Below are 26476 nucleotides of genomic sequence, written 5' to 3'. Positions count from 1 at the left end.
GTATATTCTAGATACAATATATGTGTGTAGAACTGAATTTTTTGTTGCACAGGAAGAATTGGATTCAGAAGGTAAAAATAACAGTTTACATTCATTTCCCAGTGTTTCTTTTCTGGATGTAGCTGGTTCTGTCCATCATTAATCAATTGGAATTGGATTAGCTCTTCTCTATGTTGAAGAAATCCACTTCCATCAGCATACATCCTCGTACAGTATCATTGTTGAAGTGTATAATGATCTTCTGGTTCTGCTCGTTTCACTCAGCATCAGTTGATGTAAGTCTCTCCAAGCCTCTCTGTATTTCTTCTGTTGGTCATTTCTTATAGAACAATAATATTCCATAACATTCATATACCATAGTTTACCCAACCATTCTCCAATTGATGGATATCCATTCATCTTCCAGCTTCTAGCCACTATGAAAAGGGCTGCCACAAACATTTTGGCACATACAGGACCCTTTCCCTTCTTTAGTAGTTCCTTGGGGTATAAGCCCAATAGTAGTATGGCTGGGTCAAAGGGTATGCACATTTTGATAACTTTTTGGGCATAGTTCCAAATTGCTCTCCAAAATGGTCGGATTCTTTCACAACTCCACCAACAATGCATCAGTGTCCCAGTTTTCCCACAGCCCCTCCAACATTCATCGTTATTTGTTCCTGTCATCTTAGCCAATCTGACAGGTGTGTAATGATACCTCAGAGTTGTCTTAATTTGCATTTCTCTGATCAATAGTGATTTGGAACACTCTTTCATATGAGTGGAAATAGTTTCAATTTCATCATCTGAAAATTGTCTGTTCATATCCTTTGACCATTTATCAATTGGAGAATGGCTTGATTTTTTATAAATTAAAGTCAATTCTCTGTATATTTTGGAGATGAGGCCTTTATCAGAACCCTTAACTGTAAAAATTTTTTCCCAATTTGTTACTTCCCTTCTAATCTTGTTTGCATTAGTTTTGTTTGTGCAGAAACTTTTTAATTTGGTGTAATCAAAATGTTCTATTTTGTGATCAATAATGGTCTCTAGTTCTCCCTTGGACACAAACTCCTTCCTCCTCCACAAGTCTGAGAGGTAAACCATCCCATGTTCCTCCAATTTATTTATGATTTCGTTCTTTATGCCTAAATCTTGGACCCATTTTGATCTAATCTTAGTATGTGGTGTTAAATGTGGGTCCATGCCTAGTTTCTGCCATACTAATTTCCAGTTTTCCCAGCAGTTTTTGTCAAATAATGAATTCTTATCCCAAAATTTGGGATCTTTGGGTTTGTCAAAGATTAGATTGCTATTTTTATTCACTATCTTGCCCTGTGAACCTAACCTATGCCACTGATCAACTAGTCTATTTCTTAGCCAATACCAAATGGTTTTGGTGATTGTTGCTTTATAATATAGCTTTAAATCAGGTACACTTAGACCACCTTCCTCTGACTTTTTTTTCATTAGTTCCCTTGCAATTCTCGACCTTTTATTCTTCCATATGAATTTTGTTGTTATTTTTTCTAGGTCATTAAAATAGTTTCTTGGGAGTCTGATTGGTATAGCACTAAATAAATAGATTAGTTTGGGGAGTATTGTCATCTTTATTATATTCGCTCGGCCTATCCAAGAACACTGAATGTCTTTCCAATTATTTAAATCTGACTTTATTTTTGTGGCAAGTGTTTTGTAATTTTGCTCATATAATTCCTGACTCTCCTTTGGTAGATATATTCCCAAATATTTTATACTATCGACTGTTATTTTGAATGGAATTTCTCTTTGTATCTCTTGCTATTGGATTGTGTTGGTAATGTATAAAAATCCTGAGGATTTATGTGGATTTATTTTGTATCCTGCAACTTTGCTAAAATTCTGAATTATTTCTAATAGCTTTTTAGCAGAGTCTTTGGGGTTCTCTAAGTATACCATCATGTCATCTGCAAAAAGTGACAATTTGATTTCTTCATTTCCTACTCTAATTCCTTGGATCTCTTTCTCGGCTCTTATTGCCAAGGCTAGAGTTTCTAGTACTATATTGAATAGTAATGGTGATAGTGGGCAACCTTGTTTCACTCCTGATCTTACAGGGAAAGGTTCTAGTTTATCACCATTACATATGATGTTTACTGAAGGTTTTAAATATATGCTCCTTATTATTTTAAGGAACAGTCCATTTATTCCTATACTCTCAAGCGTTTTTAGTAGGAATGGATGTTGGATTTTATCAAATGCCTTTTCTGCATCTATTGAGATGATCATATGGTTTTTATTAATTTGATTATTAATATGGTCAATTATACTAATAGTTTTCCTAATATTAAACCAGCCCTGCATTCTTGGTATAAATCCCACTTGGTCATAGTGTATTATCCTGGGGATGATTTTCTGAAGTCTATTTGCTAATATCTTATTTAAGATTTTAGCATCAATATTCATTAAGGAAATTGGTCTATAGTTTTCTTTCTCAGTTTTCGATCTACCTGGTTTAGGTATCAGTACCATGTCTGTGTCATAGAAGGAATTTGGTAGGACTCCTTCAATCCCTATTTTTTCAAATAGTTTACATAGCATTGGAGTTAGTTGTTCTTTAAATGTTTGGTAGAATTCACCTGTAAATCCATCTGGTCCTGGGGACTTTTTCTTAGGAAGTTGGTTAATAGCTTGGTCTATTTCTTTTTCTGAGATGGGACTATTTAGACTACTTACTTCTTCCTCTGTTAATCTGGGCAAGCTATATTTTTGAAGGTATTCTTCCATTTCATTTAAGTTATCGAATTTATCAGCATAAAGTTGAGCAAAGTAGCTCCTAACTATTGTTCTAATTTCCTCTTCATTAGTGGTGAGTTCACCCTTTTCATTTTCAAGACTATCAATTTGCTTTTTCTCTTTCCTTTTTTTAATCAGGTTTACTAAGGGTTTGTCTATTTTGTTGGTTTTTTCATAAAACCAACTCTTAGTTTTATTAATTAATTCAATTTTTTTTTACTTTCAATTTTATTAATCTCACCTTTTATTTTTTGAATTTCAAGTTTTGTGTTTGTCTGGGGGTTTTTAATTTGTTCCTTTTCTAGCAATTTTAGTTGTAAGCCCAATTCGTTGGCCCTCTCTTTCTCTATTTTATGCAAGTAGGCCTGTAGAGATATAAAACTTCCCCTTATTACTGCTTTGGCTGTATCCCACACATTTTGGTATGATGTCTCATTATTGTCATTTTCTTGGGTGAAGTTATTAATTATGTCTATGATTTGCTGTTTTACCCAATCATTCTTTAGTATAAGATTATTTAGTTTCCAATTATTTTTTGGTCTATTTTCCCCTGGCTTTTTATTAAATGTTATTTTGATTGCATTATGGTCTGAAAAGGATGCATTTACTATTTCTGCCTTACTGCATTTGATTTTGAGGTTTTTATGCCCTAGTATATGATCAATTTTTGTATAGGTTCCATGAACTGCTGAGAAGAAAGTATAGTCCTTTCTGTCTCCATTTAGCTTTCGCCAAAGATCTATCATATCAAACTTTTCTAGTATTCTATTTACCTCTTTGACTTCTTTCTTATTTATTTTGTGGTTTGATTTATCTAATTCTGAGAGTGCAAGGTTGAGATCTCCGCTATTATAGTTTTGCTATCTATTTCCTCTTGCAGCTCTCTTAATTTCTCTTTTAAGAATTTAGATGCTGCACCACTTGGTGCATACATGTTTAATATTGATACTGCTTCACTATTGATGCTTCCCTTTAGCAGGATATAATGCCCTTCCTTATCTCTTTTAATTAGATCAATTTTTGTTTTTGCTTGATCTGAGATGAGAATGGCTACTCCTGCTTTTTTGGTTTTGCCTGAAGCATAATAGATTCTGCTCCACCCTTTTACTTTTAGTTTGAATGTCTCATCCTGTTTCAGGTGTGTTTCCTGTAAACAACATATAGTAGGATTCTGACTTTTAATCCAGTCTGCTAACTGCTTCCTCTTTATGAGGCAGTTTGCCCCATTCACATTTATGGTTAGAAGGACTAATTCTATATTGCTTGCCATCTTATGCTTTTCCCCTTTCCTTCCCTTTTACCCTCCTATCCAGTATTAAACTGTTGAACACCACTTGCTTTTCACAGCCCTCCCTTTTTAGGATCCCTCCCCCACCTTAAAGATCCTCCCCTTATTTTACCCCTTTTCCTCGAAATTACTGTATTCCCTACCCCTTAGCTTACTCCTTCCCTTTCACTTTTCAATGAAGTGGAAGAAGTTTCACCATAAATCGAATATGTCTATTGATACACACTATGTTCATCTCCCTCCTTTCTTTCTCTCAGATATAATAGGTTACCTTTGCCTCTTCATGAGATGTAGTACCACCACTTTATACTTTTTTATGATATAATCTCCTTTCCACCTCTAGTTTCTAAGACAAATTGTACATATGTTCTTTACATATTTTTTTGACAGAAGTATAGTTCTCAAGATTTCTTTTTACCTTTTTAGAGATCTCTTGAGTTCTGTATTTGAAGATCAAACCTTTTATGTAGGTCTGTTTTTTTCATCAAAAATAGATGGAATTCATTTATTTCGTTAAATGTCCATCTTCTTCCCTGGAAAACGATGCTCATTCTTGCTGGGTAAGTTATTCTTGGCTGCATACCAAGTTCCTTAGCCTTTCGGAATATCATGTTCCAGGCCCTTCGTTCTTTTAATGTGGACGCTGCTAGATCCTGGGTTATCCTTATTGTGGATCCTCCATATCTGAATTGTTTTTTTCTAGCAGCTTCCAATATCTTTTCCTTTGTGTGATGGTTCTTGAACTTGGCCACTATATTTCTTGGCGTTTTGATTTTAGGGTCCCTTTCAGTAGGTGATCGATGAATTTTTTCAATGTCTATTTTACCCTCTGTTTCCAGAATGTCTGGGCAGTTCTCTTTGATAATTTCCTCGAAAATGGTGTCCAAGCTCTTTTTTTCCTCCCATTTTTCAGGGAGTCCGATTATTCTCAAATTGTCTCTCCTGGATCTGTTTTCCAGGTCTGTTGTCTTTCTGGTAAGGTACTTGACGGTCTTTTCAATTGTTTCATTTCCCTGGTTTTGCTTGACTCCCTCTTGGTTTCTCCTTGAGTCATTCATTTCTACTTGTTCCAGTCTAATTTTCAATGATGTATTTTCTTCACTCACTTTTTTTATATCTCTTTGTAATTGTCCAATTGAGTTTTTATCTTCTATGGAATTTTTTTCCATTTTATCCATTTTATTTTTTAGAGAGCTGATTTCTTTTTCCAGTTCACTAATCCTGTTTTCCTTGGAGTTGTTTACCTTTTCCAGCTCACTAATCTTGTTTCTCAGTGATTTGATTTCTTTATCCACTCTGTCTTTGAATGCATGGGATGACTTCTCCAGGCTCTCTTGCCAAGCTTCCCTTTCCTTTTCCCATTTCTCTTCCAGCTCTCTTGTGAGAGCCTTTTTGATTTCCTCTATGAGGTTCTTTTGTATTGAGGAGCAGCTTATATCCCTCCCAGGGGATACATCTGGGGACAGTCTGTTCCTAGTCTCCTCAGCATTTGAAGTCTGCTCTCTCTCCACACAGAAGCTGTCAATGGTTAGAGCCCTTTTGAATTTTTTGTTCATTTTGTCAGAGTAGGAATCAAAGAAAACAAACTGACAAGAGAAACAATTGGTCTGTTTTGCGGGGGATGGGGCTGGATGGTATTAATGGGCTTCCTCTACAGACTGGGGGTAGGGCAGCAGAGAGCCACTAACAGAACAGCAATGACTGTACTGAGTCTGTGCTCTGAGGCTCCGAGAACACACCGAGTCAGTCCAGGTGGGGGTTGGGGGTGGCCGGGCTCTGAGAGATGCTGGCTTTCTGGGGTTTTAATCTTCACCTCCGGTGTTTACACCCTCTCCACCGCTCCTGGCTTGCTGCCAAGACGGAGCATCCACACTGGGGCAAAAGCCCTTTCACAGAAAAGGCAGAGGTCACACCCCTCCCCCTCCGGTCTGAGCTGTGTGAGCTGCCTGTCTTGCTCTGGCTGCCTGCCCTCAGTCTGCGCCCAGTCTGATTGACCCTTCCCCGAGCAAACACAGACCTTTTCTGGTGACTTTCAAGGATGTCTTCTCTTGGTGATTATTTGTGGATTTCTTTCTGGGTCAAGCATTAAGTCAGAGGCTTGTCATGAAGTAAGTTCTGAGAGAAAACGAGGAGCTCAAGCAGCTGTCTGCCTCCACGCAGCCATCTTCAAGATATGGTATAAAGAGTATCAGCCCTTAAGATAACAGGAAAAGATAATGAGGAAAGTTGAAGGGGATGTGGGAAAACTGGGACACTGATGCGTTGTTGGTGGAGTTGTGAAATGATGCACCCATTCTGTAGAGTATATGGAACTATGCCCAAAGGGCTATCAAACTGTGGATGCCCTTTAATCCAGCAGTGTCTCTACTGGGCTTATATCCCAAAGAGATTACAAAAAAGGGAAAAGGACCCACATGAGCAAAAATGTTTGTGGCAGCCCTCTTTGTAGTGGCAAGAAACTGGAAACTAAGTGGATGCCCATCAATTAGAGAATGGCTGAATAAATTGTGGTATATGAATGTCATGGAATATTATTGTTCTATAAAAAATGATCAGGAAGATGATTTTAGAGAGTCCTGGAGAGACTTACACGAACTGATGCTGAGTGAAGTGAGTAGAATCAAGAGGACACTATACACAGCAAAAACAAAATTATACAATGATCAATTCTGATGGATGTGGGCTCTTTTCAATAGCAAAATAATTCAGGCCAGTTCCAACTGTCTTGTGATGGAGAGAGCCATTTTTTTTTTTTAAACAATGGTAGAGAGTAGGAGTAACTCAGAGTGTTGAGCCCAGATTTTCTTTTCTTTTCTTTTCTTTTTTTTTTTTTTTAAATAGCTTTTTATTTACAAGATATATGCATGGGTAATTTTTTAGCATTGACAATTGCAAAATTTTTTTTCCCCTTCTTCCCCCCCATCCCCTCCCTCAGATGGCAGGAAGATCAATACATGTTAAATATGTAAAAATAAATGTTAAATACAATATATGTATACATATCCATACAGTTATTTTGCTGCACAAGAAGAATCAGATTTTGAAATAAGTACAATTAACCTGTGAAGGAAATCAAAATACAAGTGGACAAAAACAGAGGGATAGGGAATGCTATGTAGTGGTTCACACTCATTTCCCAGAGTTCTTTCTCTGAGTGTATGTAGCTGGTTCTATTCATTATTAAACAATTGGAACTGGTTTGAATCATCTCATTGTTGAAGAGAGCCACATCCATCAGAATTGATCATCATATAGTATTGTTGTTGCCATGTATAATGATTTCCTAGTTCTGCTCATTTCACTTAACATCATTTCATGTAAGTCTCTCCAGGCCTCTCTGAAGTCATCCTGCTGATTGTTTCTCACAGAACAATAATATTCCATGACATTTATATACCATAACTTATTCAGCCAATCTCTAACTGATGGGCATCCACGTAGTTTCCAATTTCTGTCCACTATGAAGAGGGCTGCCACAAACATTCTTGCACATACAGGTCCCTTTCCCTTCTTTAAAAACTCTTTGGGATATAAGCCCAGTAGTAACACTGCTGGATCAAAGAATATGCACAGTTTGATAACTTTTTGAGCATGGTTCCAAATTGCTTTCCAGAATGGCTGGATGTATTCACAACTCTACCAATAATGTATCAGTGTCCCAGTTTTCCCACATCCCCTCCAAAATTCAGCATTATCTTTTCCTATCATCCTAGCCAATCTGAGAGGTATGTAGTGGTATCTCAGAGTTGTCTTAATTTGCATTTCTCTGATTAATAATGACTTGGAGCATCTTTTCGTGTGGCTAAAAATAATTTCAAATTTCTTCGTCTGAAAATTGTCGGTTTATATCCATTGACCATTTATCAATTGGAGAATGGCTTGATTTCTTATAAATTCAAGTCAGTTCTCTATATCATTTGAAAATGAGGCCTTTATCAGAACCTTTGACTGTAAAAATGTTTTCCCAGTTTATTGCTTCCCTTTTAATCTTGTCTGCATTAGTTTTGTTTGTACAAAAACTTTTCAATTTGACATAGTCAAAATTTTCTATTTTGTGATCAATAATGATCTCTAATTCTTCTTTGGTCACACGTTCCTTCCTCCTTCATGGGTCTGAGAGGTAAACTATCTTATCTCCTTCTAATTTATTTATAATTTGAATCCAGAATTTGAAAAATTCTCATTCACATCTCTCTTACTGAAAATATTATTTATAATCTTTTTAGTGAGATGAAAAAAGGTTTTAGATTATTAATAAATAACATTTAAATTTTTTTTTTTTTTAAAGAGAGACATCTAACATTGATAATCTTCCACATATCCTGCCTGCTCAGGCTGTCAGCAGGGTGATTTAAGGCAGCCCCCAACACTGAGGAGGTAGCACCTCTCTTCCTGAACAAAGGGTCAGCATCCAAATCATGTTTCAAGTAAATGTGAACCAATAGACCAGACTAGGGTGATTTCTTCAGAAAACCAGAATTTAAAAGAGTGAGAAAAGCCAGAAAGTAGTCCTAAGCACAAGATTTAGATGGAGAAAACAGGTGGCAAAATACAGGGGTGGAGGCTTTGAGGTGGACTGTTTGTGTTACTAACCTTGTCTAGCTTCCCTTCTCCCTAAAAGCTTCCACCCTTCTAAAAGGACTGAATCTATTTCCCACTTTTTCCTCACACTTCCCTAAGTATCATCACCAGCCAGGTTCATGTCTTCTGTTCCTGACTCCCCTCAGCCAATAAGATTTGAGGCTCCAGAAATCATCACTTCTTCAGAATGCTTCCCCTGGCCTTTAGATTAGGATGACATTGATGGGAGACTTCTTTCTGCCAATTCCAGGGCATGTCCTTGTTCCCTGGCTCTCACTGTCTTCTGGTACTCATATATCTCTGCCAGATACCAGTCACAACATAGAGTAGGTCTTTGGCTTTAGAACATACTAAACAGTATTTTTCTGATCATCTGCTATCACTACTGATGGGCAAGGACTTTATAGGATACAGTTTGGGGTCAAGTTGATAAAGCTCAATAGAGCATAATAATAGCTTTCACATAAGTACCTTAATCTTTGTAGAATCGAATGACATTAACCACAGCTGGTAGGCCACGGGCCTCTCCCCACTAGCCTTAAGGGGATGAGGGCTTCCCCCCTATTTGCCATAGTTTAGAGATGGCTACTATTGGGGAGATTAGAGAAAACTCTCCCACTATAGTTCCCCCCCCCCAGGCACTTCAGTGGGTCCTGGACCACTAAGACTTCTGTGCGTCCCAAAAATTCTGCAAAAGGTACTACTTTGGACACCTTCCCTGTTTCTTCCTTCATGTGGCATTTCATAGGAACATAAATTTAAAGTGGAATTAACTTTAGCAGCTCCTTCATTCTATTCCAACATTTTACAAAGAAGAAAACTGAGGTCCAGAGTGGTTAGCTAATTTTTTAGTAGTCACTTTTATATGGATTCTTTATGGTCATAATATTATTATCTGGTAGCCCTCTCCCTAAAGAATTGTATAATACAGGAGAGATATAAGGTGAACATCAAAGACTAATTTCAAAGCACTCAGTAAGGACAAATATTTATGTTTTACATGTGGAAATGTAAATTATATGGCCAAGATTGTCATTAGTTAAGTAGGTAGTTCAAAAAAAAAAAGATTGGAATAGAGCTAAGTATGATGTGATTTTAAAAAGCAAAACTGTGTAGGAAAAGGTAAAAAGAATTATGTTCTAGGAATGAAGTGTAAAAGCAAGAACTGACACATAGGAATCCAATCAGAGAGAAGGGATGGTAGTTCTGGAAACCTGCTCACATCAGGAATGAGTTAAAGAGGCAACGATACATACATACATACACACACACACACACACACACACACACACACTCACTTAGAAGGGTATAAATATCTTCTAAATTTATAAAGAAAGGGGCAGCTAGATGATGCAGTGGATAGAGTGCCCTGAAGTCAGGAGGATATGAGTTCAAATGTGGCCTCGGATACTTAATACGTCTTAGTTTGTGGCCCTTGACAAGTCACTTAATCCCAATTGCCAGGGGTGTGGGGGGGGAGGGTAGGGGGGAATTTATTAAGAAATAAGAGGGAAAGGGAACAAGATGGTGAGAAATGGGATATTGAAGGGGCAGTACATTAATACAGGAATGGAATAAGATGTGTAGATAAATGGGAATAAAGAGAGAGGCAAAAGGTAGAGGAGAGATCCTTGAAGATGAGATAGGTTAAGTAATAGCAGGGCAAGATAGTAGCTAGAAGTAAAGCAGAAGAATAAAGAAAAGAGAAGAGGAAAAGAATAAAATTTTTTTAAAAATGTACTACAGAGAGCAAAAGAAAATCTACAAGAAACAAATTAAAATGAGGGAAACACTGAATACATTGTATAGTATTTATTATATAGACTTTCTTGACATGGAAGTTTAATGTCTCATATTTTCAATCTTCTCATGTTCTGCTGTGTACATAACAATGATTTTTTTTCTTTTTCTATTTTGTGTTTAAGTTTTAAATCAATAATTTAATTTTTTTTTTTTTTTTTTTTTTTTTTTTTAGAAAAATGGGACAAAGGGTGAGGTAAGAGGATAAGGGAGTGATCCTTGGAAGTAGAGTAGGTTAAGTAAGGGCAAGGTGGCAGGAAGAAGTAAAACAGAAGAGTCAGGAGGAACAGGAATCAAGAGATATACACAAGCATAATAAGAAATATTAGGAGTAAATTTTATTATACTAAAAAACTAGAGGTAGTAATTGTGATCTTAAGCAAAGTTAAAGCTAAAACAGATGTTATCAAAAGAGAAAAAGGGAAACTACACTGTATGTCAGTTACATTAATCAATATTGTTTTAGATTAAATAACTAGACATTATGGAGTATTGCTGTGATGTAGGAAATGATGAAGTAGTAGAGTTAGAAAAAGATGTATGTGTATATATAAATTTTTTTCTCAAAAGAAAAAAATTGTAATTAAGTGTGGGCTCCACTCTTTAGGAACCCATAGTTTAAGATAAACAATAGTGACATGAATGTGTGGAGGGGTTGTAGAGAGACAAAATTTAACCACTTAACAGATGGAAACATGAGATTAACCTTCTAAGGGATAAATATATTTAGGGATTAGAGAGTTTATTTTCTTTTCCTTTGATTGATGAATGCTAAATTACCTAGAAATCACCATAGCATCATACTGACATCATATAAGTAAAATCTTCTGGGCTTATGATCTCCTTATCATTCAAATAATTGGGACCACTTCAGATTCAAAATAATCACAGATTCTCCTTGCTCTAGGAAATCATACTCAAAGGTCATGCTATCACCAATGAGACTTTCAATTTCCTGCTCATGGGCTGCATACAAGACAAGAAGACAGGCTTCAGATATGCCCTACAGGTCTGTATCTCTCCCCAAGTGGCAAATTCTTTCAATGTGTTGGAAGAAAGATATTTGAACTGTGTGCTACTAAGGGGTGGTGCTATGTGAGAGATGAGCAGGAGAGCAGAGCAGGAGAGACAGGAATTCACGTCCTTTTAAGGGAAATGGTGGGAAGTGGGGGATCAACACCAGAGTGTAGAGGGCCTTTTGTTTTCCTTACCCATAAAAATGACTGTCTGAAAAGTTTCCTGGGCAGTTTGAAAGTATACACATCTTTTCCCAAATCTACCTTCTCATGAACGTTATTCAGATATAAGCCAGTGGCCATGATATGTCAATAAACTTTACTGTAGGGCATCAAGGAAATGTCAATCAGCTGTGCTGGCATGTCTCCCTGAGCACTATCCTAGATGAGGTTTAAGATAGATGTCACCTTCCCAAGATTGGGTACTCAAGGAATTTCCTTGCCAAAGTAGCCTCAACAACAAGAAACCTGAAAACAGTGTCACCCCATTCTTCTCATCCCAACTCCCCAGAAAACATTCTTGTCTGGGTTTCTATCCTCAGCTGACCCAGCCATTGGAGCTGAGGGTGCTTCTATCTTGTAAATTATTTAGAAGAAACAAAAAATATTTTCACTTTTTCTTCTGGAGCAGGTTTGGAGACAGATGTTGAAAATAGGAATTGAGCCTACTGTTCACAGTTACAATCTGATGCTGTGTGCAGCACGGGACTGTGATCTAGGAGACCCCAAAGTGGCCTCAGATTTGCTTCTGAAGCTTGAAGGAGAGCCAGCCCTGCTCCAACTGAAGGCAGGCAAGCAGCACCAAAGGAAGAAAATACAGAAACAGAAAGGCACCGTGACCAAGCTGGATGTGCACTTACTGGAGAAGCAGCTATTCCAAGAAATTTCCAAAGATACCCAGGATCCTTCAAATCTCCAGAAAGTCAGAGAGGCCAATGAGATTCAGCCTGAACAGGAAGATGACAAAGGAGGACTTGATTCCAAACCAGCTGATTCCCTGGTAGTACAGAATCAAAGTCTGAGTAGGCTGGAGCCCGTGAAAACTGATATTGCCCAATTTTCAGAACCTGTTTGCCGTCTGCCAAACTTGCTGGATCTCAAGATATCTTACCTGAATGTGGTTTCTTTAGGGACTGTTACTACTGCAACTGATAGGTTGGCTTTAATGGGTGAGATGGATGGTTTCCTGAGTAAGATGAAGGAGGACCAGCTAGAGCCTAATATCAAAACTCTGACATTGTTGGCTGAGATTGTCAGGCCAGACAGCCCATCAGTATCCTCATTGTTGGCTCTTCTTGATAAACACAAAGTGGAAGCAGATGTTACATTTTTCAACACATTGGTGAGGAAGAAGAGCAAATTAGGGGACCTACAAGGGGCAAAGGTGAGCACTGTTACTCTTCATTTTGGAAAACACTAAAGAGATGAGGAATATAGATCAGGGTCTCACTTAAAATTACCTTCCTTTTTTTTTTTCCTTTGTCCCTCCCCCAAAATTTGATCACTGCCTGATAATATCTGGATCCTTAAGGTTTCTTTTCATAGCTGAATAAAAAGTCTTTATTATTATTTGTTATATATTTATTATAATCTTTATTATTTTTGTTTTGCCATGAGAGCTTCCTCTCATCTCTTTCTACAGATGTCTCTTTTTTTTTTTAAATAAGACTTGGTTAGCCAGTTAGTGAGCTATCACAGCTATCTTGAGACTTTTGTCTAATCTTTAAGCCTTTCTTACTTAAACATTAGAAAGAAATTCATCCCCCTTAAGTTGAACTCATTTCAGTAAAGTAGGAAGCATAGATTTCATTTAAATTTTGGTATTTGTGTGAGTGAAGTGAGTTAGATTGTAAAGGCCTTAAAGCTAGGACCATGTCTTATCCTTTCTCTACCCCTTCCTTCCCCCCAGCCCCCCTTTGTATACAGTGGTGCTCAGGAAATATTTGTCAATGGCATCAATATCTATTCTTTCAGAAACTGCTTCCCATCTTGGCAAGGAGAGGATTAATCCCTAACATGCAGACATTTTGTAACTTGGCCATAGGCTGCCTTACGAAAAACCATGGAATGCAGCTACTCACAGACATGAAGGTAAACAGGCCTCCGTGATGACTTTTTAATAATATATTAAGGTATCCAATTTTGAAAAAGTGGTTAGCAACTCTTATTTAAATTTTCATGTAATGTTATGATTCACACTGTAGAGAAAGTTGCTCAGTTCTTCCATCTAGATAGTTATATATCTTAATAGCTTTGATAAACACATAGAAGATTATTCTAGGAAAATATCTTTGCCATATTTATGAAAATATCTTTGCCATATTTATGAAATGATAGCAGATATTTTTTATAAATCTTTAGATATTTATGAAAATATCTTTGCCATATTTATGAAATGATAGTAACATGCAGCAATGAAATTTGAGAGCACATGACAAAGTAAATAGAGAGCTGGTCTTTCATTAATTTCTTAAAGGCTTGATTAGTTGGTCAAGGATGAGCATTTGAAAAAAAAGGTTCTTACTATACCTTAGAGAAGAGATGAGGCCTTAAGTAGATGCATTATGCTTACACAATACAACCAGGAAGGCATAGTTGGAAATCTCACCTGGAATCTACTGATTATGCGATCTCAGTCAAGCCACTTAATCTCTCTCTGCTGTAGGTAATCCTCCAAATCCTCTAAAACAGAATTATATCATGGGTCCCTTTGGCAGTTTGTGAAACCTATGAACCCCTTCTCAGAATGATGTTTTTAATTGCATAAAATAAAACTCATAGGATTATAAAATAAACCAGTTGTAATGAAATAAAAATGTGTAATTCTTTCCCCCTAAGTTCATGGACCCCCTGATATCTATCCACAAAACCCTTACAAGTTTGTAGACTCCAAGTTAAAAACCACTGTTCTGAAACAATAAAATGTAAATTAGGTGTTATCCTGAATTGGGATTTCCTCATGTAAAAGTTCCTTAATCAATGAATTTATAAATCTAAATTCTTATTCTATGAAATTAGAAAATTGTAAGGTTAGTTCAAGTTGAGATTTTAAATGGATCATAAGAGCACAGATTTGAAGCTTGAAGAGATGTTGGAGATTATCTGATCCAATCCCCTCCTTTTGCAGATGAGGAAACCTGAGGACCTTGTCCAAAATCATATAGCTGATTAAATGGCATAGCTTCCACTTATACCACAGGCCCTCTGACTCTAAATCCAGCACACTTTCAAATGTACCAGGTTGTCTTTCCTTTGCATTATGGAGTAATGAGCATGAAGTTTCCAATTTAGAAAAAGTAGTTATCATCTCTCATTTTTCTCAATTCTATGTGAAAACAATTAACATTTACCTTTTTTTTTTTAAACTTTGAATTGCAAATTCTCTCCTTCCATTCTCTTTTCCTTCCCTGAGACAGTAAGCAATTTGCTATGTTATACATGTGCAGTCATGCAAGACAAGTCATGTAAAAGAAAATACAGCTCACCCTTCCCCCCAAAAAAGTAAAAAATGGTATGCTGTGCTTTGCATTCAGATTCCATCAATTAAATTCTCTCTGGAAATAACATGATTTGGAATTATCTTAGATCACTGAATTACTAAGAATAACTAAGTCATTCACAATTAATCATCATGCAACATTGGTTCTGACTTATTTTAATTAATTCAATTAAGTTTTTTAAGTTTACTACCATATCATCTGAAAAGAGTAATAATTTTATTTCTTCTCTTATTGTTATAATTAATAGTTCTAGTAAAATATTGAATAATAGAAGTGATAATGAATATCCTTTGTTTCACCTTTGATCTTACTGGGAAGATCTAGCTTATCCCCATTAAAATATGCTAATGATTTTAGGTAGATATTAACATTTTTAAGGAAAACTCCATTTTATTCCTATACTAATGTTTTTAATAGTTATATTTTGTCCAAAAAAAATCTGCATCTACTGAGATAATCATATGATTTCTGTGGTTATTGTTATTGATATGGTCAATTATGCTGATAGTTTTCCTAATATTGACTCAGTCTTGCATCCCTGTATAAATCCTGATCTTCATATATGATTTTTGTGATATGTCATTGTAATCTCCTTGCTTGTATTTTATTTAAAGAGTGTTTTCCCCAATGGATATTGGGGAAATTGGTCTATGATTTTCTTTCTCTGCTTTGGCTTTTCCTGTTTTAGGTATCAGCACCATAGTTGCATCATAAAAGGAATTTGGTAGGATTCCTTTTTTGCCTACTTTTCCAAATTGTGAATCCATCTGGCCCTGTGAAGTTTTTCTTAGGGACTTCATTGATGGCTTGTTCAATTTCTTTTTTCTAAGATGGAGTTTTTTTAAGTATTCGGTTTCTTCTTCTGTTAATTTAATTTGTTTATATTTTTGTAAATTTTCATTTAGGGATCAAAATTATTGGCATACAATTAGGCAAAATAACCTTAATAATTGCCTTAATTTCTTTTTCGTTGGTACTGAATTCATTCTTTTCATTTTTGATGATTTGGTTTTCTTTCCAATGGCATGTCTATTTTATTGGAATTTTTTTTTTCATAAAACAAGCTCCTAGTTTTATTAATTTATTAGTGTCTTATTTTTCTATTTTATTATTCTTTTTAGGGTTTCCAATTTGGTGTTTAATTCTAGTTTTTTAGTTACATGTCTAATTCATGGATCTACTTAAAGATATAAATTTCCCCCCAACTACTGCTTTGATTGCATCCTATAAATTTTGGTATGTTATTTTATTTTCATTCTCTTTAATGAAATTATTGTTTTTATGATTTCTTCTTTGATCCATTCATTCTCTAGAATTAGGTTATTTAATTTTCCATTAATTTTTACTCTGTCTTTCTCTAGGCCTTTTATTGCATTATGATCTGAAAAAGATGCCTTTTTACATTTTTGCTTTTCTGCATTTGATTATGAGGTTTTTATGCCCTGACACATGATCAGTTTTTGTGTAGGTGCCATGTACACTTCATGTTCTCATTCAGTTTTCTCCAGATGTCTATCAAATCTAACTTTTCTAAAATTCTATTCACCTCTTTAATTTCTTTCTTGTTTATTTTGTTGTTACATTTATCTCATTCTGAGAGGGGAAAGTTGAAGTCACCTACTAGTATGTACTTACTCTCTATTTCCTCCTGTAACTAATTTAATTTCTCTAAAAATTTAGATACTATATTATTTGATGTATGTATATTTAGTATTGATATTACTTCATTGTTTATGGTATCTTTTAGCAAGATGTAGTTTCTTTCCCTATCTCTTTTATGAGATCTATTTTTATTTCTGCTTGTCTGAGATCATAATTGCTATTGCTGCTTTTTTGGGTTTTTTTGTTTTTGTTTTTGTTTTTTTAACTTCAGCTGAAGCATAATAGATTTATTCCAGCCTCTTATCTTTACTCTGTGTGTCTCCTTTTTTTTTTTTTTTTTTTTTTTTTTTTTTTTTTTTTTTTTATAAATAGCATATTGTAGAATTCTGGTTTTTAATCCACTCTGTAATTCCCTTTTATGGATGAGTTCATCTCATTAACAGTTATGATTTTCCCCTGTTTATCCTTTTCTCTCTCCCCTTTAATCCTGCCCTTCTTCACCAATGTTTAGCTTCTAGCCAACTTCCTTCTCAAGTCAACCCTCCTCCCTTCTATCGGTGTTCTCTCTCTCTGTCTCTCTCTGTCTCTCCTCTCCTCTCCTCTCTTCTCCTCTCCTCTCCTTTCCTCCCTTTCTTTCCCCTTGTTCCCCTCCCCTCCCCTTCTCTCTCCCTCTCTCTTTCTCTCTGCAGTTTTTCCTTTATAGTTTCTTGGAATATGTCCAGGATCTTTTTCTGACCATACCATGCAACTAATGCAGTAATTCTTAAATTATTTCTCTTACACCTAATTTTCCAAGTCAATTTTTTTTAATATTTTTTTTTTACTTTAAATTTTAGACTTAAATACATATAATTATAAATTGTTTTGATTTCTTCATCAGAAAACTTCCCATTCCTGTCCTTTGACATTTGTCAATTGGGGAATGACTTGCCTTCTTATAGATTTGACAAGGTAATTTATCTATTTGAGATACAACTTTTATCCGAGAAATAATTTTTTCCCCGGTTTTCTGCTTTCCTTCTGATCTTGGCTACATTTCTTTATTTGTACAAAAGCTTGTTAATTTGATGTAATCAAAAGCCAATGAAATATTTCACATTTTTTCTTTTTTTTTTTTTTCTTTTTTTTTTTCATTTTGTTGATTTGTTTTGTTTCTTGATGTTTTATTGAGTCATTAACTTCCATTTGCCCAAATTTCATTTTTAAGCAATTATCTTCTTCAGTAAGTTTTTGTACCACCTTTTCCATGGGTCCAATTATATTTTTTCAAAGAGTTGTTTTCTTTAGTAAATTTTTGTACAACTTTTTCCTGTGTGTGTTTGTGTGTGTGTGTGCTTCCTTTATCAAACTATTGACTTTTGAGTTCTTTCAGGAGTTTTTTGGGGCCTAAGGCCAATTCACATTTTTCATTGAAGCTTTTATATATAGACATGTTAACATTGTCCTGTTCTTGATTTGTGTTTTTTTATTTATTTCACCAGCCTATTTTCTGACTTTTATATTAAAGCCAGATGTCATATTCGGGGTGGAGAAGGCATTATCCTAAGCTTCTTATTCAAGGCTGGATGGTGGGCCAAGAGACCTTACTGCTTGGCTGTGCCAAGAGCCATGGGACCTCACCGCTGGGCTTCATCAGAGACCATGGGGTCTCCCATTGGGTTGTCCCAGGACTCAGGCTTGCTCAGATGCAGCCTATGCTGGGCTGTGCCCTTTTGCCCCATTGAAAAAAGCCTTGTTCTGCCAATGTCCTCTGTTGTCTTTGGCTACAAAATGGTTTTACTGCTATTCCAGAATTTATTTTAAAATGTTATTTTATAGTTGTTTGGAGGTGAATTTGGGTGAATTCAGGCAAATTCCTTCCTTACTCCACTATTTTGGGTCTACCAGAAGCCATAACCAGGAATATTCATGGAACCCAATTTCCCAAGAGAAAATTCGCCTTTAGTACCCATTTCATTCAAACACACACATGCACACAGAGACAAAGACAGACTCACATACACACATATATATACATGTTCTCTGAACTACATCACCATCACTACATTGGTGTACAAAAATTAGAAGTTCCTTTTTTCTCTGAAGGGCTTCTCTGCTTTGTGCCTCCAGAAAATAGCCATGGGCCTGCTCTATTAATCACACCTCACCATAGAAAAAGACCTTCAAGTGTTCTTTACCCATAACAACATCTTTCCCTCTCTTTGCCTATAATTGTCCTGTGTTCCCACATACTATTGGAAAAGACATAGTTTGCCTTAACTATGGGTTAAGGTGACCCCATTATTTATTTCAAAGAAAAATAGCATAACAATGTTTTTGTATAAGCCAGTATACATTGGTTCTCTCTGACCTGAGATCTCAACAGGTGACCACTTGACAGATTAACTTAATCCCTAATTCCTTCAAATCTAATCCTTGGCAACCTGTCAAAAAGCTTTATACTATTAATCGCAATCAGCTCTGGTAGAGATTGACTATTTTATTATCTGTGGTTGTTTCAGAACTGCGGGATGATCCCCAACACCTACATCTACAGCACCCTCATCAGTTCAGCTGTGAAGAAGCTAGACTATGCTTATCTCATAGACCTCCTTCGTAACATGAAGAACAATAAAGTCCCGGTGAATGAAGTCATAATCCGACAGCTGGAGTTTGCAGCTACTTACCCTCCTACATTTGACAGGGTATGTGTTCTAGGTCTTAAATTGTTATGTCCTGGGAGTGAAGTGGCAAATTATTTTAGAGTTAATGCATTAAAAAAATTTAAAAGTGAATGGTCAAATCCACATTCAATTCAACCTTCTACTACATTTATTCCATTTAAGGATGCCTACAGTAATATATAGGGCTAATAGTGCCCCCCTTTTTTCAGGTGCTTTTGGGTTTCCAATTCCTAAACTAGTATCAGCCAAATTATTGTTAATAATTTTAAATTATCTTCTTTTCATTGTGATACAAATCCTTTGATCAGAGGATTGGTGGTTGACCAAGAAAAAGTGTTTTGCAAATAGAACAGTTAAATTAGTGTACAGATAGGTTTTGCAAAGCTTTTCCGTTATATATAAAAAATGCATTAAGAAAGTTGCCTGCACTTTTGATATCAGAGCAGTTTCTGATTCTTACTGTTCTCTCAGAACTCTGTGTTGATGACCATGTTTTTTTTTTTCTAAATACATGTAAATATAGTTTTCACCATTCATTTTTATAAAACTTTGTGTTCTAATTTTTTTTCTGTCTCTCTCCCCTTTATCTCCCTCTTGCACAATATAGCAATCAGTATATGCAGTCCTTTTAAACATATTTCCATATTTGTCATATTGTGCAAGAAAAATCAAGCCAAAGAGAAGGAAAAAAAACCACAAAAAAGTGAAAATATACTTCCATCCACATTTAGTCTCTGTAGTTCTCTTTTCTGATGTGATTCTGATGGCCATATTTTGTAGAAATCATAACATTATGTGGTACAGATTTAGAGTCTGACTTATTTAGCGACTGGGATTTTATAAAGTAGAAAAATTCAGTTCTGGAGAATCATATATGAACCACCCAAAGTCACAGTAGTAGAGCCCAGTTCTCCCATCTTTTGAGCAAACCTCCTTGAGGTTTTTAACAGGTAGAAAGAGCTTGGAAGGCAAACAGTACAGGAGACCTTTTGTCTGTGCTGCTGTAAAGGGCCACATTAAAAAGGGTAAAGCAATCATGGCACACTTTAGGGAGGAGCAGCTTCCTCTTTTTGAACTGGTTTCTTCATCAGCAAAATAGGAATGCTGATGATACCTATCCATCTTTTGTTGTAGGGTTGTAAAAACCAGTTAATATATGTGAAGTAATTTGTAACGAAAAAGCACTATAAAAATAGAAGCTGTTGTCTAAGAATATATTTACATTGTATCAAGCCATTTCTGTAGTCCACATTGAATCATTATCTTAATGCACTTTATTCCCTAGAAGAAACCCTCCACGGTCTCTTTTTTTTTTTTTTTTTCTATTAACTGAAACTTTATATGACACGTTTTAATGAGAGATTCTATCCTAACAAGCTTAAGAATTCCTCCCTCATTACTTTCATATATAGAAACTAGTTTATATCCCTAGTCTCAATCTCATGTCACTGGATTTTTCGATTACAGTACAAAAGGAAGAATCCCTATTTGGAAAAGATTGATGGTTTTCGAGCTTACTACAAGAACTGGCTGAAAATAATGCTTGCAGAAGAAACTCCTCATCCCTGGGAAAAATATAGGACAAAACCTACAAGTAACAAGGCTAATGAAGAAGAGACTAAAGCAACTAAAGGCATGGGAGACCAGGAAGAACAAACAATATCATGATCATCTTCAGAGATCTGACAACAGATCATCTTTGGGACATAATGCAAAAACCCAGAAATCCCAAATTAATAGGTGGTTGGTTGTCCACAAAGAAGACATAAAGAAGTGGAGGCTCCATGGGTTCAAATATCTGATGGTCATGACTTTTAACTGTCAAGTATTTATTACTGGGGTCATAGTGTGTTTGCAGTATTACTGCCTTTTAGAATGTTGTTATAGGCTTTATTACATACCAGCTAGTTGTACCAGCTTTTGTTTCCTGAATTATCAGCCTTACAAAGCTGTTTTAACCGGTTTTTTAAACGTTGCACCAAGAAAATAATAATCCAGATAGCAACCAGAATAGTGATGGCCTCATGTTCTGATATAGGAAGTTTAAATATTTAATGTGAAAAATATCTGGGCAGAGGAAATCACATGATGACAATCTTTAGGTATTTGAAGGGATGGCAAATGGAGGAGGGATTCAATTTATTACTATTGGATCCTCAGGGGCAGAACTAATAATGGGTGAAAGTTGAAAAAACAAATTTAAGGAGAAACTTCAAATAACCTACATTGTTTGAAGTGGATTATAGGTCTTCAGGGAAGTATTGGGTTCTCCTTCATTGTAGATCTTGACACAGAAGCTGGTTTATCAGAAGTAATAGCTGCTCCAAGCTTTATACCAATTCTGCAAGTACTGGGATGACACTTATTATCTTCAAACTGTAGAATACCTATTCTGAGGTGGTCTATAATGTTAGAAGCTCTTACCTTAGAGTCAAGATACAGGTTTAAGTGTTGCCTTTTAAATATTAGTTCTGTGTAGGATACTTAACCCTCCCCAAGTTCTTCCTGTTTATATTAAATGCCCTAAAGCATAATAGAAAACTGAAGCCATGGTATACCCAGGTTGAAATCCCACCTCAGATGGGATTCTTTCAGTCCCTTCCAATTCTTAATTCTGTGAACATCATTTCTCATCTATAAAATGGAGATACTGTTTACACTAATCCTACAAGGACATGAGGAAAAGATACAATTTTATATAACTTTACATGCATAAAAAGGAATAATCTATATATGTGAGTAATAAGTGGCATGATGAGAAAAATTTTATCTATATGGTAACATCTTGTTGTGTACAAACTACAACATGAATTACCAATGGTTAAAGATTTTATTTTTTAAATCACAGATAATTACAGTTGATTAACACAGTCTTTCATTTGCCATCATGCTCCAATCACAGCTTGTAGCTTTGAAGAGCAAAAAGTTACCCAGGAGAAAAAAAGAGTTCACTTTAACAGCTACTCATGGAGATGAACAATAAAAATAAGCCAGAAAGGGAATCTGTGGGTCCACTGCTTCAAGACCTGTCAACCAGAGCATCCTCGGCAGCCACAGTGGGTACACTCAATGATCCGCCCCTATAAAATAAAGTAGGCCATGACATTTTGGATGACAGTGGAAAGGTAACTTACTCTGATATAATATAAAAACTTATTCTATCAATCACTTCTTTAATTATTAACTTGACCTAATAGGAAAAGTTTCCCTAAATACCCACAAAAGACAAAATTTAATTCTAAATAAAACATCATTCAAATGACAGCTTATCAGTTCTGCAGATCCTGTTTTCACAGGATACTGGATTGAACCGTAAGGATTTAAAGCATGCAGGCAGGCATCTTTTCACTGTTATCCCTATATTCATAATTCCACACACCCCCAAATCTTACCCATCTCATACATCAATATAGAAAAATAGGACAGTTAAGACAAATCTGAGGCAAATGGCCTCATTAAAGGAAGGCCTATGAGAACTAAAACCCACAATAAATACCATTATAATCAAAATCTACATAAAAAGATGAGCACCAAGAGATTAAGTTATTAGAATACTAAGAAACACTATATCGAAAATGTAATTCAGAATGGTCCTAGAAATTTAGCTCTCTAGATGTGCAGAAGTTAAGTAATCAGCAAGAAAAAGCTTACCACTTCTAATTTGCTTTTTGGAACCCTACATATACAGTTGGTTCCAAAATTGGTATCCCGAGTCTGGATGCAACGGAGGCAACACAGATTTTCATAACCTTGTTTCTTCCACTTGGCAATCAAATTCTTATCTGCATAACCTTCTTTAATGCAGTACTCATACAATTCTGTCAGGGGGAAAAAATATTAGATAGCTGTCCAATATAAGCTACTCTTCACTTTCCTTCAATAAATGGGGGAGAGGGAAAAAGTTAAGTACAATTTAGTCATATATTTTTGTTGCTTAAGGATTAAAATAAAAATCAAAACTTGCTAAGGTTTCAGGAGTGATGTCCATTATTTAATTATTCCCAAAGCTTAAACTAAGTTAGATTTCTTCCACTAAAAAAATAACACATCAAAAAGCCTAAGACCCCATTTAATTGATTACCTCTACTTATGGCTTTCCTCTTATAAAATAGATCAAATATGTATCTGGTTTTCTGGTGATGAATCCTGAAAATTGGCCAGAGAGATTCTACTTTCCTCTTTCCTTCATGAGGTTCAGTTTCAGCTAGAGAGAAAAAAAACAAATTAGTTCAGAGGTTCTGACACAATTTTCTAAGGGAAAAAACTAGTTATATTTCTATCAACACTATCTTATGGGGAAAAAGAACAAGTCAAATTATGTAATTTAATGTAATGACTGACTCACATAAATATGAATCTACACTTCTTCAAATTGCTTTTTATTCTTCAATAATTTTTTGTTGTTTAAATCTGAACATTCTAAAATACAGGGGGTACTCAATATAATTACTGCTTTTCAAATAAATAAATCACCAAACAAAAGTGTCAAGCCAACAAGTGAAGAAAAGAAATGTAATAGGGAATTTAACCCTAAAAAACTAAAGATATGCTATCACAGCAGAGCAAGAAAGCTGACTATACTTTTTAAAGAAATTTTTTAGTTAAAACAACCTTGACATGAAACTCTATGATGAGTAAGTATCCAGAAAGCCACATCAGGGTTCACTATAAGAATATAGGTTAACAGACAATATGGAAAAGATGATTAGTTAAAAAAAAAAAAAAAAAAATGAAAACAGGTATATGGTGACCTAAGATAACAGGAGAGACCAGCATTTGACTATATTAAACTATAAGCTTCAGTGTTTTTAAAAAAAAATTTCCATTTGAACAAAGCTCCAAATAAGGAAGCAATTCTGATGCATCTTGTCAGTCTTCTCAATTAAGATTCTATATGTATATGCAGCATTAAGAAACTTAAGTTTCCTAAGTTAAGAAGATGTGTCTTGGTTCTACTGAGTCCAACCCCCTTAGTCTTTGCTGTATAATCATAGAAAAGATTAAAGATTCATAAATTTTTAGAATCAGAAGGGATGATGATGATCCCCTCATTTTCCACAGCATAAAAGATCAGGAGAGTAAAAAAAAATTCCTTACATCATATTTCCACTGGTAAGTTATTCCTAGAACCTTCATTTCAGAGAAGGGACCCAATCTTAGCCTTCATTCCACATACCTATCTATTCCCTCACTCTTTAGAATGTAAATTCTTTCCAATCCAAGATTTCTTACTACATTCTTACTATGTGCTTAGGACAGCACATAGTAAGTGCTTAATCTTGTTGGCACAGATATTAAGTAGTAGAGCTAGGATAAGTCCTTTGCTCCAAATTCAGTAATTCTTCCACACACCACATGATGAGTGTACAAAAACATTAAAATAAAAACTAAGAAAGAATGGGCCTGGATTTGTACTGACACTGTGATGAAGTGCCATAATTAAAAAAGAAAATCAAGAGCTATATGAAAATTAAGTGATGTTTCAGTTATATCAGTCTTTTTTCCTCCCAGTCTTTTTTTTTCCCCCTGAGGCTGGGGTTAAGTGACTTGCCCAGGGTCACAGCTAGGAAGTGTTAAGTGTCTGAGATCAAATTTGAACTCGGGTCCTCCTGAATTCAGGGCTGGTGCTCTATCTACTGCGCCACCTAGTTGCCCTCCCTCCCCCCAATCTTAATACAGAAAACTGAAAATTGGCACTCTCACCTTCTCTCATCTTCTGATCCAATTCATCCAGCGTTGGTTCGATTAGCTCCCAGCCATCTGGAGGAGCTTTCCTGCTTCTTTTCACTTTAGGCATTTTCTACAAAATAACACAAAAGAATACCAAAAATAATGTGAACAAGTTGGTTCCTGACAACTCACTTCCATAAAAGGTATGCCTAGTTGTCTAATCCAAAACATTATCCAGTTTTCCAACACAAAATGGGCTTCCCACAAGCCAAATATAAATTCTGCATATCACCTAGAAAGTACTGAATAATTTCTATAATTACGATAGTAATAGAACACTAGCTGTGGATTCAAAAGACCTGGGTTCAAATCCTTTTCTTAATATATTAACAAGTTAACTGAACGTGCCTGGGCTTCCGTAAAACTAAAAAGAAGAGCCCGGACTTCGTTATCTCTAAGGGTCTCCTGCAGCTCTGAGAGCGCCTCTGAGGGGAAATGACAATTTAAATGTACAGCCTCTGTCCCTCCCAATGAAGTGCCACCTATGATAGCCAAGTTCACCAAAGCCTGGACCAATGAGCACTTCCCCTTTGGGACCTCATAGAGCGATTGCTCATCCACGCAAGCTGTGTAATACGCTTCGTTTGCACCTCACCCTCCAAACATACGCAGATTTCACCGGGACAAGCCCCGGATTTCAATGGAACCGCTGCCACGACCCCCTCCCAGCCCTCCCTTATCTTAGCCCGGTGTTTTGCACAAAGGCCAACAGTTAGCGGTTATGGAGTTGTGTGATCCTAGGAACGACCCCGTAAGTATAGGAGGGCAGGAAGTGTAGAAGAGACGAGGCCCTGAGGTGGGAGAGGACTGGCCCAGGTGTCACACTCAGAATGGCTACTGTCCCTCCGAATCTCCACTCCGCATCCCACCCTTTGTCATCAGCGGCTAAAAGAGGGGGCCCTTCGCCGAGGACAACTTCCTGCCTAAACTGCCTCCACAAAGCTCCAGAACCAGAGGAAGGCGGCCTGGATCTTCGGGCGCCGGAGGACGGGCGGCTCTCCGAGTCTCTCCGGGGCCAGCCTTCGGGCTGAGCCTGCGGAAGGGGGCACTTGTCACTAAGCTCCACGGAGGCAGAAGTGTCTTCTCCCTTCATGGACTCCTCTCAATCTGACGGGAAGGGAGGCCACAAAGTGCCTCTGGGACCCAGGAGGAGGTAAGAAGAGCGAGCGACTATTGCCTAGGAAACGACGGGCACGAAACTTACCGACCGCTCCCGACCACCACCAGTCAGGCTTCCGTTTCCGTCCTACCGCTCCGCCCAGCCCTTATCGCCTGCTTAATACGTCACGGACAAGGGCCTTTCGTCCCCTGAATATGAGGTCACTCTCCCGCCACAGGCGAAGCCCTTGCAAAGATGTTGCGTCAGTTTGGTCGCCCTAGGATTTGCCTGCAAAAAATTAAAATTCTCTGATCCCAAGAGCCGAGTTGAATTCCTTAATGTGGGAGTCTGACCTTCTCTGGGGTATGGATCTGGCTGTCTATCCGGCCTTCGGCGTTAAAGAGTGGTTGTGAGAGGGGCGCTAGCGGCCCCAGGGCTCCGGC

General features: G+C 36.5%; 2 protein-coding genes across 7 annotated transcripts in view; one reads left to right on the top strand and one right to left on the bottom strand.

Moving 5' to 3' along the window:
- Window positions 1-23173, top strand: part of PTCD1 (pentatricopeptide repeat domain 1) — a 31842-nt gene extending 8669 nt beyond the window's left edge. For all 4 annotated transcript variants that reach the window (XM_074281254.1, XM_074281251.1, XM_074281253.1 and 1 more), the window contains exons 5-9: window positions 11331-11432; window positions 12071-12823; window positions 13414-13530; window positions 19043-19225; window positions 20672-23173. In XM_074281254.1, the coding sequence (XP_074137355.1) occupies window positions 11331-11432; window positions 12071-12823; window positions 13414-13530; window positions 19043-19225; window positions 20672-20872 (1356 nt within the window). In that variant the 3' untranslated portion in view covers window positions 20873-23173. The remainder of the gene's footprint in view (window positions 1-11330; window positions 11433-12070; window positions 12824-13413; window positions 13531-19042; window positions 19226-20671) is intronic.
- BUD31 (BUD31 homolog) lies at window positions 22016-26419 on the bottom strand. 3 transcript variants are annotated; one of them, XM_074281262.1, is made up of 5 exons: window positions 26139-26419; window positions 24908-25004; window positions 23286-23408; window positions 22856-23022; window positions 22016-22284 (listed from the first exon to the last, which is right to left on the bottom strand). In XM_074281262.1, exons 2-5 carry the CDS (start codon window positions 24999-25001, stop codon window positions 22234-22236), a joined length of 435 nt encoding a protein of 144 aa, XP_074137363.1. In that variant the 5' UTR covers window positions 25002-25004; window positions 26139-26419; the 3' UTR covers window positions 22016-22233. The 3 variants fall into 3 exon arrangements, with proteins under 3 accessions (XP_074137363.1, XP_074137364.1, XP_074137365.1); XM_074281263.1 differs by lacking the exon at window positions 26139-26419 and adding an exon at window positions 25886-26110; XM_074281264.1 differs by lacking the exon at window positions 26139-26419 and adding an exon at window positions 25804-25825.
- Window positions 26420-26476: the final 57 nt, after the last annotated feature.

Source organism: Sminthopsis crassicaudata, chromosome 1, assembly GCF_048593235.1.
Source record: "Sminthopsis crassicaudata isolate SCR6 chromosome 1, ASM4859323v1, whole genome shotgun sequence".
In the NCBI taxonomy this organism is placed as follows: Eukaryota; Metazoa; Chordata; class Mammalia; order Dasyuromorphia; family Dasyuridae; genus Sminthopsis; species Sminthopsis crassicaudata.
This window is presented reverse-complemented; position numbering and strand designations above follow the sequence as displayed.

What these genes read in the sequence shown, in the direction of transcription:
- BUD31 (XM_074281262.1), bottom strand. Translation starts at nt 25,001, where the DNA reads ATGCCTAAAGTGAAAAGAAGCAGGAAAGCTCCTCCAGATGGCTGGGAG. An exon ending in GAGGAAAGCCATAAGTAGAG is followed by an intron (nt 23,023 to 23,285) that starts GTAATCAATTAA and finishes TCCCCCTGACAG; the next exon opens with AATTGTATGAGTACTGCATT. An exon ending in CAAAAAGCAAATTAGAAGTG is followed by an intron (nt 22,285 to 22,855) that starts GTAAGCTTTTTC and finishes TTTATTTTATAG; the next exon opens with GGGCGGATCATTGAGTGTAC.